Genomic DNA, 13124 nt, shown 5'->3' with positions numbered 1-13124 from the left:
GGGGTTCGGAGCCTTCGGAGCTGGGCAGCGTCGGAGCCAGGGGACTGTCAGCACCGATAGTATTGGGTAATTCGGCGCCGATGCCACCTTCAAGTCTGTCGGGTCCATTTTCTTCGGATCCGAACTCTCTGAGCAGAGAGCTGAGCTGCAGATCCGGAGGTTTTAGTAGAGCTTCGGCTCCGCCTCGGTCGGAGCATACTGGCCCTTCGGATCCGACTGCGTCGGCACCGGCTTCGATCCGCACGTCAGATCCGAGGAAGGGTCTGCTCTCAGATCCTACAAAGAGCAGCTCTCCTTCGGCGTTCGATGTCGTGGAGAGGGTTTTGTCGAGGGATACCAGGCCCCCGGCTTCAGCTACGGTTCCACCCTGCACACGACGGGTCTGCCTATCATCACCCGGCCCTCAGACATCCCAGATAGTTCCATTGCTGGAACATGATGTGGTTCGTGAGGCCTCCTCGGACAGCTCCCTCCCCCCAAGGAGGTTCCTCACAAACACAAGTGCAAGAGGAGGCACTTGGACTCCCCCGAGTCCTTGACCGAGGACACAGATTTGGAGGAAGGGGAAGGTTCCCCAAGGTCACCCCCTGAAGACGTCTCCTTCGGAGACATCATGGAGATGCTTCAGATCGGGGGGGTGGTCTGCCCCAAAACCTTCCTCTGACGAGTCTGTGTTTCTGGAGGCATTTGAAGCATGCCCGTCTTGGGTGTCCCCTCCTGCAGATCCCCTGGTAGACCTGATTACTACCAGGGCATGGAAGGAACCGGACAACGTGGAGCCCATCCCAAAGAGACCGGAAAAAATTCTCAGCCCCCCTTCGGACAGGTCATGTTGGAGCAAGGGAGCCCCGGTAGATGCCATGTTGGTGGCAGTCGCCACAAAAAAGGAACTGGCCCAAGAGAGTTCCTCGGTCCATCCTCCAGACAAGGAGTCTCAGACTATGGACCTTCTGGGGAAGTAGGTGTTCGCTTTTCTGTGAGGTCGCTGAATTACATGGCACACGTCATACGGCTCCAGCGGGATCTTATCAAAGAATACGCTGGGTCACCCTCAGAGTCCATGTCGGCGGACAAGAAAGTGTACTCTACCCGGATGGCCACTCTCAAATCTATCTCAAATACTTCTATGCGGTTACTGTTCCATGCCACGGAAGGGGCCGCTAGAGCTAGCGGAGCAGGCGTCGTCCTATGGCGACAGGCGTGGCTCCATCACTATGATTTCGCGGAACCCTTTAAGGCGTCGTTCGCAAATGCCCCATTTGATGAGTCTGCCCTTATTGGCAAGACCGTACGCAACACAGGTCCAGAGCGAAATAGACGGGAAGACATTGTCTGCCGGAGTCCGCTTCTTTGCTCCCCAGAGGTCCTTCTCCAGGAACCAAAAGGGACAGAAGATGTGTTTCCGGAAGTCTCAACAGTCCCGTTTCGCTCCGGACCCCTCGTCCTTCAGAGAAAGAGGAGGACAGGGTGGACGCCGCCCCAGAGGCAGAGGGGGGGGGCCGAAGAACTTTGGGTCCAGAGAACCTTTCTCTGATCGGCCCACGCAGCAACCCTGAAGGGTTGCCCGACTGTTCCACTCTGGAGGCAGTCGGGGGGGGCACTTCTCGCGGCACCTGGCAGCTTGAGAGTCCATTACAACAGATCGCTGGGTGCTTCAGATCATATCCAGAGGCTACAAGATCCCCTTTCTCAATCCCCCTCGCAGTCCCCGCAGCCTCCCTGATGTCCCACCCAATCAAAGGGAGGCGGCAGCCAGAGAGATACGCCGGCTGCTAGAAAAAAGAGCAATCCAGCACGTCCCCCCAGACCAGTCCGGTCCGGGTCACTCTTTTACTCCAGGTTCTTCTTGGTGCCAAAAAAGACGGGGGACCTCAGACCAATCCTCGACCTGTCCTTTCTGAACCTGTCAGTAGCCAAAGAAAAGTTCCGGATGGTCACTCTTCAATCCATTCTCCCCCTTTTGCAGAAGAATGACTGGATGTGCTCCATAGACCTCAAGGATGCGTACTATCACATTTTGATGGACAGACGATCCAGGAGGTTTCTCCGCTTCCGGCTGGGAGCCAGCCATTACCAATTCAGGGTCCTACACTTTGGTCTCACCACAGCCCCCAGGGTGTTCACCAAAGTGTTAACGGTCGTAGCGGCCCACCTGAGACTCCAGGGAATTCAGGTCTTTCCGTACCTGGACGACTGGCTCCTTGACAGCCCCCTACCAGGCATCTACTTTGCATTGCCAGGGATTACTTTCTCCATCTAGCTCCCCGGCTGGGGATTACGATAAACATTGAAAAATCTTCCCTTCTTCCAACTCAAATCCTAGATTTCATTGGTGCCAGATTGAACACCAACCAGCTTCTAGCCTTCTTGATTCCGGACCGGCTTCGAACTCTGAAACTCCATGTACTGGCCCTTCTTCAATCCCCAGCTCCCCCGGCGGTATTGGTCCTGAGGGCTCTGGGCTCGATGGCGGCAAACATCAATCTACTTCCCATGGCACGTTTAAACACGAGTGTTCTTCAATGGACCTTACAAGTCCAGTGGTCCTTGCTGCTACATCCCCTGAACTTCCCCATTCCTCTCAGCAGGGTATGCAGGAAAGCCCTCTTATGGTGGCTCCAGTCCCCAGACCTCCAGAAGGGTCTCCCCTTCTCTGTGTCCCCTCCTCTAGCCACAGTGACCACGGACACCTCTCGCCTCGGGTGGGGTGGGGGGGCAATGCTTGGGCAGGACCGTCCAAGGCACTTGGAACCATTCGGAGACCTCATTGCATATCAATGTCCTAGAGATGAGAGCTGTGCTTTTGGCATTGCAAGCACTTCAAAGCCTTCTTCCCTTGGGGACAATTGCAATACAGACAGACAACATGTCGGTCGTCTGGTATACCAACAAACAAGGGGAAAACCAGGTCCTATCCACTTTGTCGGGAGGCCATGAGTGTGCGAATGGGCTACGTCCACCAACTGCTTTCTCATCGCGACGCACATTCCCGGACGGTCCAACATTTTGGCAGACTGAGTCGATCCATCCCGTCACTGTACGAGTGGTCTTTGAATCCCAAAGTAGCGAAGCAAATCTTCTCCAAATGGGGTCAACCTCGCTGCGATCTTTTCGCCTCTCCTTCGAACACAAAGTGCAGTGACTATTTCGCTCTAATTCCCCCACCCGGGGAATCCCCCAGGGACGCTCTGGTGCATGTTTGGCCACCCGGTCTACTTTATGCTTACCCTCCTCTGCCCCTGATGCTGAAGTTTCTACAGAAAGCCAGATGGTTGGGGGAGCAGAATAATCCTCATTGCCCCTTTCTGGCCTAGTCAAGCTTGGTTCCCATATCTATGGTCTCATCTAGTGAATCCCCCATGGACTCTAGATACCATCCCGGATCTGATTTCTCACCCATCAGGCCTGTCGACCCCGAATCTGGACAACCTCAAGCTCACAGCTTGGTTGATCCAGTTCCAGTAATAGCTAGGACTCCCGGTATCTCATCCCCTGTCAAGGCTATCCTAGTAGCTGCTCACAAGCCATCTACTAGAAGAATATATAATAGTAAATGGAAGCGTTTTTCTATCTGGGCGGAGCATCGGAACCTAGATCCCTTTACAGCCCCATTGCCAGAAGTTCTAGACTTTTGTCAGGTTTATTCGACCAAGGTGCTAGCTCTTCTACGGTCAAAGTCCTGTTGGCCGCAATCTCTCATTATCATGTTGGCAGTGATCTAGGCCCTTTGACTTCGTCCAAATTATGTAAGACCTTCCTAAAAGGCACTTTCCTACTAAGACCCCTAGTAAAAGATGCAGTTCCTCCTTGGGATTTAACTCTTGTAACTTCAGTCTCTAACAGCTCCACCTTTTGAGCCTGTGACTTCGGTGGATCTAAAATACTTATCTTGGAAGACTGCTTTTCTTGTTGCCATAACCTCGGCCAGAAGGGTCTCGGAGATTCAAGCCCTTTGCGCCAGGCCACCGTATTTGGTCTTCCACAAGGACAGTCTCGCTCTCAGGACCAACCCCTCCTTTCTGCCCAAAATTGCATCAGAGTCTAATATCAACCAATCTATTAATCTCCCAGTCTTCTTCCCAAATTATCAGAACAAAGGTGAATACAAGTTGCATTCTCTAGACGTACATAGGCAACTAAGTTTCTATTTGCACAAGACAGCTGATCACAGGAAATCAGACCAACTTTTTGTATCCTTTGCTAAGTCCTCTTTTGGAAAACCTGCATCAAATGTCACATTGTCCAGATGGATTTCCCAGTGTATTCTTTTGGCATATGAGAGTTCGGGCCAGCTTACACCTCAAGGAGTCCATGCCCATTCTATCCAATCAATTTCTACCTCTGCGGCTTTTTGATCTAGGGTGTCTTTGGATGACATTTGTTCAGAAGCCACTTGGGCTTCATCTCATACATTTATAAATCACAAGTTGGATTTTGTTTCCGGAGGGAGAGCATCCTTTGGCTCTGCAGTGCTCCAGAACATCCTTCCATGAGGACCTCCCAAGAATCAGGTAGCTGGGGACTCTGTCCCATAGGTTGATGGACATATGAAGTTAACTACTTCAGATTTATAAGTTATCTACTTACCATAACGTTCCATCTGAGTAGGTAAACTTCATTTGTCAGCAACCGTCCCTCCCTCCATCCCCCTAACCTATATGGATGCTATAAGGTCTCCTGCTGTCATGGCGGACTATTTCCTGGTTAGAGTAGTGAGGTGGTTCTTGGTAACGCATGGTTTATGGATAGGCAAACCCGATCTGAGGTCAGGAAGGGATAGCAGGGGATTATGGGTTAGGGGGAGGAGCTTGGAGCTCAGATCTTAGCTGTTGGAAGCTGCCGGCTCGGATCCAATAACCCATAGGTTGCTGACAAATGAAGTTTACCTACTCAGATGGAACCATAGGCAGGCATAGGCTGGCACCAGGGCTAGCGCTTACGCGCCGCTCAGCTTTTTCAGTATTTGTTTATTTAAAGTAGACCGGGATGGGGCACTGTGGTGAGTGGGGGGGGGGAATGGAGACCTTTTGCCTAGGGCACCAGTTGACCTAAGGCCACTCCTGGATGGAACGTTATGGTAAGTACATAACTTCTAATCAAAGTTCTACCTGCTAAGATGTAGGCATCACGACTGTAAAGGCAATGGACTGACAAAACAGTAGTAGTTCACAGGGCAAATGCAATTATGTGCAGTCACAAAGGAAAAGGAGTGACATTAAAGGATGTAAATGTGTGAAGAGGAGGGAAACAACATATAAACACTTTTATATACTTGTGTGTATATCTACAAAGTCACTGATCAACTAAAGATCTTAGGCAAGCCAATGTTATAAAAAATTACTTTACTATTAAAACATATTCCAATTTTAGTTCTAGCATTTATCTTACCTGTGCAATTCTGAATTTTCTGGATAAATTCTCTGGAAACAGGAATAGGCCGAGGGAATTTCAGAAAAAAGCAAGCAGGAAAGTCAACACTATTGGCACTGTTTACAGACGTGAAGGAAGGGGTGCTACAAAGGAAATATAATTTATTAGGTCTTTTAAAAACTTGACTCATGTTTATTTTTTTAAAAGTTTACATCCTGGAAACTAAAGATCCTGGAGATGTACACAACGAAATTCAAGTGTTTTTATTTTGTTTATGTTTATTGAAACAGTGGCACATTACAGGTATGATAATACTCACCATATTAGTTAATACTTGAGAAGTTTTTGCAGGCAGTGAAAAACAGCTGGGACATTCTTCCTGAGGCCCACCTCATAATGATTCTTACATTTGTAGTTCCCACGTTTAAGGTGAGTGCAGTGGCATCATGTTGCAGAGTCACTGTGGTGCATATGGTACCAAGCTTCCTCAAATCTGTCCCTTTGGAACATGACAGAGCATCATGAGTCTAATAACTACAAAGCACTGGCTCCTCAAACAGGTGACAGGGAAAGACAAACTGGGCAAAGAGCACTACTATACACTGCCCTCTAAGATAAACTAATGGAATAAGTATTTGCACATCTGCACAAATCTTTAAGTGGTCCAATAAAGTGGGCAACAGCTGGGAAAAAATAGCTCAAGCAGTAGAATGACACCTCCAGGGGAGGAAACAGCCGGAAAAGCCAAAAAGCATGCAAAGAAGTCAGATCCTTGCAAAAGGGAGTCTAATTAAGCTACGCATCTGAAATGGAAATCTGTCTAATCATATGTATGCACTAAGACCAAGTGGCTATGGCACAGACGGCTGTAATGGATGCATTCTTGAAATCTGCTTGAAGCAGTACTCCCTCAGATGACTGAAACTTGACTGCAATACTTGAAGAACAATACAAACAATGGTGGAAAACAATACAGCTGGTAAACATTTTGGACACCGACTTAGTCTCATCTCTATTCAACCAGTGCAAAAACAGATGAAATGTGCTCTTCATTAGCATTTGTACCTACTTCAAGTCAACTGCGAGCTGACTGGGAATATCCAAGTATGAAGGACTATTACTCTCCTAGAATCTACCACCACAAAGGTGTTAAAGGGGGACAAAAGGACTCACCAAAGCGCAATTTAAAAAAACACATTCACAAGTGCAGTTGTGCGAGAGTATAGTCCCTAACAGACTTTCAAACAATTGTCAGTATTGGCCATCATACATCAGACAGAAGCGAATTCCTCAGTCAAACATATTCAGTCAAGCAAAATCCTTACAAGTATGAAACAGTGTAACCTCGCGCCATGCCTGTTAGAGGAAACATGGTATAAAAATGGATACCAATTCTGTTTTTTTTTTTTTTTTTTTTTTTTTTTTTTTTTGGCAACCAAGAAAAATACTAACAAGAAATTCTCTTGAGGAATGTGAAATGGTAAAATCCTGAGGGAAACCTAAACATCTTGTGACAAAGATTACCTTGGTTCCAGGTTGTTTGGTTTACACATTCCTCCCACTAGGATACTGTACACAACACAAACAGAATTCCCCTAAGCAATCCAATGCTTCTTTACTACAAGTACAATTCTGCCTCTGCCTTAGGGAACTTAACACAAGAGTTGCTTCTATCACCAAAAATCAGACATACAAAAGACTGTGAACCCACTTCTGTCCAGCAGTCTAGGCTGTTAACTCCAACCACTCATATCATTCAGGTTAATTCTGCCTTTGACATAGTTAAATCTTTACATCATATATAAGCCACTTCACATCATTTAAAATATATACAAGGACCTCCCTGTTTTAGTCCTCTTTTCCATTTAAATTCAGTCTTTTTTAGGATGTTTTCCAAGTTAAAGAAAACCTCTAACAATTCATAGAAACTGAAAACATCACTGCAAATATCTCTACTGGTACTCAAAGTGGATTCTAAAAAATATACATTTTAAATCCCAGACCAAGCAAATGGTCAAGTATAACCAAGTAACTCACAGCCAGTCTGATTTTCTATTTTCTCCATTAAAGCCTGTGTAATCTGGCACCACAGCAAACATTCTAGCATTGCAGGCACACTTTTTAAACCATCACTTTTCACTTGGAAGGTTGATGCATAATAATATTTGTATCAATATGCATTTTGTAAAGACTAATAGAACTGTAATGTTTGGCATTTATTTATGGCCTGTAACCTTGCAGCGGTAGCGTTGTTGCCTCAGCAAGAGGTTCTCCTGTTCGATTCTCGGCTGGAGTGTGGGGAGTGCCTTCTGTGTGGAGTCTGCATGTCCTCCCCACGGTTGGGTGGTTGCTCGAAAGACATGCGTAAATGGGCGTGCCTTCGTTGAAGGTTGAACGTCGAGCTGGCACCTCGGCGTTCATGAAAATCTGCCAATGATTAGCGGACCGGAGTTCCGCTGTGGCGACCCCTAACCGGGAAAAGCCAAAAGACAACAACCCTCCATTCTCTCATAAAAATCAAATTTCATGAGAGAGCGCAAAATCAGGGACATCCCTAAAACATTAAGAACAGTTGAGAAGTATGCATATGAGTTTCTAACCATCCCCAAAGCCAATGACAGTCTACACAGAACAAGGTCTAAAAATAAGAACTAGGACACAAGCAACATAGAAGCAATACTAGGTAAACAATCACAAAGACTATTAAGATGCCTAGCTACGCATACCTTTAAGAAGATACACAAAAATTCTTGTCAGACTTTTTGATCACTTAACAGTGCTTAGCTCTCAAATTGAGCAGGACCATATATTTTAAAAATTGTCTACCCACCCAATTATCAAAACTTTCCTGAAAGTTTACAAAAAAACACTTCTTTTGATCTGTACTGGTTACTTATTCCACAGGCTAGGAAATACTGAATTAGGACTCTATCCTTCCAACTAAAAAAAAACACCCATAATGTATATATGTGCACACCAGAACTCTACAGTCTGTAACAGGAACATAATTAAGACAGAGAGAGCACACCAACACAAAGACATGCCTCAACAGAAGGCAGGAGAGTGGAACCTTCCCTCCAAAATTACTGTTACTTAAGCATCAAATGTTATAGTAACTATAATCAACTCAGCTACTATTTCATCACTAGGATTATTACTGCAGGAATTAACATGCTGTGGTAAGGGAAAGTACCGAGCAGTGCAAGTCTGCTTCCAGAAATGGGTGGCTGGTCTATGACATGCCATTTGGGGGAGGGGGTGGATTACAAAGAGTTAATTTTATTTGGTAACTGGGTTCATAGGTGTTTACTAGGATAACGACCCACAAGGGCCTTTTAAGCCTAGCCATGCATCCCAAATCTCTGACAAGTTCTGTCTTATCTCTATTCACAATGCCCAAATCATTGCTGTTAGACAGTCCTGGCTTAATCCACAAGATCTCATCATTTGCAGGTTGCCTGTGTCCATTAGAGCCATAATGGGTGATCCCATGTGGTGTACAGTTGGTCATTCTCTATAATAGTTTGTGGTGTATTATTCTAATGCTTTTCAGATACTTCTGTGTTATAGTGTTTACACAATCCCCATTGTCACAGTCTTGCCACATTATTGTGCCCTTCCATGTATAGGCCCTCTGCCAGGAGAATATCACCCCCAGCAATGAGATGTGAGACTATTTTCAAATGTCCTTTTATTCACTTGCTACAATATTCTTTACTTGAGGGATAACCCCGCCAGAAGGCGCCCGACATCAGCCAGTATACAAAAGTCTTTTGCCACTATAGGATATGTGGTACTTCTGATCTTGGCTGCAGTCAGACATGGGTCATAAAACAGATGTATGCACATACCATCCTCAGAACATTTCTGCTGCTAGTCAGAACACCAGCTCCAACCATTGGTCATACAGTTTCCAGTGATTCTGACGTATGATTTCAGTTGTGTCCCATTGGGGAATTTCTTTTCTTGCTATTATTTAATGTCATCCAGGAAGGGCAAGTGCCAGTGTGGAAGAAAAATTCCACATAAGGACAACCATACTCAAGTATGTTTTTTTGCCTAGGCCCCAACCATGACCTTAGGTCACTCAGTATTTGCCAGTTGTTTATTCCTAAGACCCTTACAAGTATGCTTTCATCACTAGCTTTGTATTTGGAAAACCCTAAATGCATGGAGGGTTCCTCAAGGCCCAAAGCTGAGCCACAAGCACAAGGCCAAGAAACCTTGGCCTATGCCTTCCTCTGCACCTCATTCATCCATTGTCTCATGTGAGGTGCTCGTCAACCCAGAGGCACATCTGATTCCAGGCATGGAGTCACAGGACGGACCCACTTCTGAGGTCACCTTGACTTCTGCTGTGAGCACATCTCAAGAGGTGGAACAGACATCTGATCTGGATGTCGAGGGGGATCCCAGGCTCGAATGCACTGAGGAACCTAGGGACTTGCCACAAATGTATGCTACTGGTCCACTCCAGCCTGAAACCTTTGAATTCAGGCATTCATCCAGACCCCCAATGTTACAAAAGATAGTCTCTAGAGCACTGATCTCCATGGACCTGTTTTCATACTCAGGATGGGAGCACCATCTAGTAAAGTGACTTGCACAAAATTGTACAGCAGGGAAATGAAGGCAGAGGAAATAAAATCCTGGACCTACAAGAAGCAGATCATGAGCACCTTGTTATCCTCTACACTAGCTGCCAGAAAACAGCCAATAGCCTTAACCCTCTTTTGCTAACTACACAGACAGCTGATACAAATGCGTCTCTACCTCAAGACTGGGCATCCACCTAATACTGTTTAGGTAAAGTGACAATGCTTGTTTAAGCAACAGACTTAAATATTCTGGGAAGAAACATTTTTGAAGAAAGTGATGTAATAGCCACAAATTAGTGCAATGACCTTCAACAGCACCATTTAAGACTGCTGCTGTACTCGCTATAAACAAATAAAGGCGTTATTACTCTACACCACTGAAGCTGGCTTCTTCAGTTTGTTTTTTGCTTGTGTTTGTGTGTGCATGTGGGTCAGCAGCGAGCTCACAAGTGTGCTTCACAAGCCTGAAGACTGGGCTGGAAAATCTGTCACACCCACAGCAAAGGTGAGCTGCAGGAGGTGAGGGAACCTCCATTAAAGGAAAAAAACAATTCTCCCCAAAAAAAGCCCAGCAGAAGCAGATGGGGGAGAAGTCAATAAAGCAGTGATTTTCCTCAAAAATATAAAGTTACTGCTGCTATGCCCACATAGCTGTACTATGTTTATCACATCGATCACTGATGCAGTACAAATTATACCATGAGGGAAAGTAATTAAGCAGTACCAGAGCTGGATGGTTAATAGTTTGAGGGGTGCACCTAAGTTCCAGGAGAGTGCAGTGGCAAATCCTGTCCTGCTATTGGAAAAGATGTTCAACTTGTAGTGGCTAATAGGTGGTGTGAAGAGAAGTCATACTGTTGCACCACAAACACAGCATTGAGACTTGCCTGAAAAAAGGCTGCAATAACTGAAGCTGCTGTTAGGGAGTGTGCTGAAATATGGCCTTTTATTTACTTTTTCATACTGATCATAACAAAAGGAAATGTAACCCACCAGTCATCTGAAGAGGGATTTTGTTCAGAAACAGGTCTTCCTTGTCTGTTTGAATATAAGGAGTTACTTTGATCTGTCTGAAATACATTGCTCTGTGTATGCAAAATCTTCGCTACAAACATCCATGAGGTTAAAAACGCATTTTTTTTTTTTTTTGAGTTTGGAAAATGACACAAAGCTGACGGCCTTACAACAACAACTCTGACCTAAATATTGCCTAAACACACTGATGATATTAAGTTTGGAAATGCTGCAACTTCTGAGAGGGATTTTGGTAACTTAAATTTTTATTTTAGCCTGCTGGCTTATTGGTTTTGATGAAATGGGGTTTACCATTAATAAAGATAAATGTGGAGTCCTAGATTTTGGAAAGTCTAATGTTATTCCAAAAGTAAAATTGAGACCTAATGAATTAGAATTTCTGGCTGAGTATAAGCACTTAGGCATCCTAGTTTGTGATCATTTTAAATTTAGGACTTAGGCCCAGATTACTAAAATTAAATTTATCAGAGTAATAGGGCTGCTTTTAAAGAATTTCAACTCAACCAGTGCAGAATTCTTGAAGAAAATGTTTACAACTTACATCAGTCCTAATACTGAAAATAGCTTTTTGTTTTGTACATATAATAAAGCAGGGTATCTAGAGGAAGTTTACATAAAAACATCTGGAGGTCAAAAGGGATGCAACATTACTCTAGATTTCACCATCTTGGACTTTCTTCTATTAGTTACAGATAGATACAGGGTAGGTTCTGTTTAGCTTACAAAGCCTTATCAGATGAACTCATTTTGTTATTAAATACTGAACTAATGGAGCCATACGGATCCACCAGAGGTGCTGATTTTACTTTTAAAATTGGTAAATTTAAGACTGTAGTAAGATAAACATCTTTAACACATTCTTATGGTATGTCTGTGGAACAAAATATCTTTGTATATTCATCAGTGTGGATCTTTGCAATTAAGAAAGAAATATCTTGATATTTGGATGTGAGCTGAAGCGTTAACATTTATTTTGGAGTCTGCATTTTAAATTGGCTATCGCTTTAATGTAAACTATGAAGTATAATTAACTGGTTTTAAGGGTCATCAGAAAGCATTCTGCACACTGAAGTGTGCAATTATGACATTCTCTTATCTTAGATAAATGGTGCAAGGAATTGAGTTTTTCAGAAGTAGAACTCTGCTGTTGCTGAGCCTGAAGATTCAAACACACCAAAGGTCTGTTCTTGGGACCCAAATTTTGTTTTGGAAGGACGAAGCACCAGTTTCACTGGTGTTCTTGTATGTAAACATCCTTTTAAAAACAGATTTACTGAGTGTTCAGTTGCAAACTATGGCTCTAAAAGCAGCCAGTTAAAATGGCTAGCAGATGCACAATAACAGATGCATAAGAAAGACCATTCTCAAACAAGGCAGAATTATAACACAATGCTTGATGGTCTCTGGCTGCCCTAGGGCAAATGCCACTGGATCTACATGAAATGAAAAATCTCACCCACTTTGCCAACTCAGATCTCAGTGCTAGGTTTCCCTGCCTTTTCTAAAGGTCACAAGACTTTGAAGAAAATATTTCTACGAGGGAATCAAGTTCTATTTTCCAGGCTGTAAAACTGCGGGTGCTTTAAGTCTTGGATACACTTGACTCCCTTGAATGCAACTGCACAACAAGGGTAAGATCTCTTGACTTCTTCTGCTGCCCCCCCCCCCCAACAGACAGACGTGCTGTCTTGGCTATATGCACACAACCTGGATCAAGTTGGTTTTGCCCTGAAGCCTTCCTAAGCAGTGTGGGTATTGAGGGGTAGAGGACTGAATGCATAGAAAACATAGAGCAGACTTTTGCTCCAAGAGATGTAAAAAAAAAAATCAGTCTACAACTAAGGCTTCCTTACAAAGGTATCTGAAACAAAATTTTCTAATCTGGTAGTTCTGTATGGAGACCATCAAATCCATTTCCAAAGTGCGCACATCATGACAAGTTTATGGAAGGCCTATGCCCTTAATTTTCTTTTGTGAGGGACTGAGTGGTAAGCATTTGAAATGTCAGGACCTGCTTAAGTGAGTCCCGAAACATGGAGACTGAATGGCTGAAAGAATGGAATTACATAGACTAAGTCGGAGATAGCATTTATCAGAACACTCTCTCTTCGCCAAGCTAAG

At 44.5% G+C, this 13124-nt stretch overlaps 1 protein-coding gene across 1 annotated transcript in view; it reads right to left on the bottom strand.

Annotated features, from left to right (window-relative positions):
- LOC122795993 (mediator of RNA polymerase II transcription subunit 1-like) overlaps positions 1-13124 on the bottom strand; it is a 545806-nt gene that overhangs the window by 318503 nt on the left and 214179 nt on the right. The window contains exon 4 of the mRNA XM_044064474.1: positions 5389-5513. Coding sequence (XP_043920409.1) covers positions 5389-5513 — 125 coding nt within the window. The remainder of the gene's footprint in view (positions 1-5388; positions 5514-13124) is intronic.

The sequence above is a fragment of the Protopterus annectens genome, chromosome 2.part2 (genome assembly GCF_019279795.1).
Source record: "Protopterus annectens isolate FY-2018-M chromosome 2.part2, PAN1.0, whole genome shotgun sequence".
Lineage (NCBI taxonomy): Eukaryota > Metazoa > Chordata > Ceratodontiformes > Protopteridae > Protopterus > Protopterus annectens.
The sequence above is the reverse complement of the archived record's forward strand: the minus strand, read 5'-3'. Positions and strand labels throughout refer to the sequence as shown.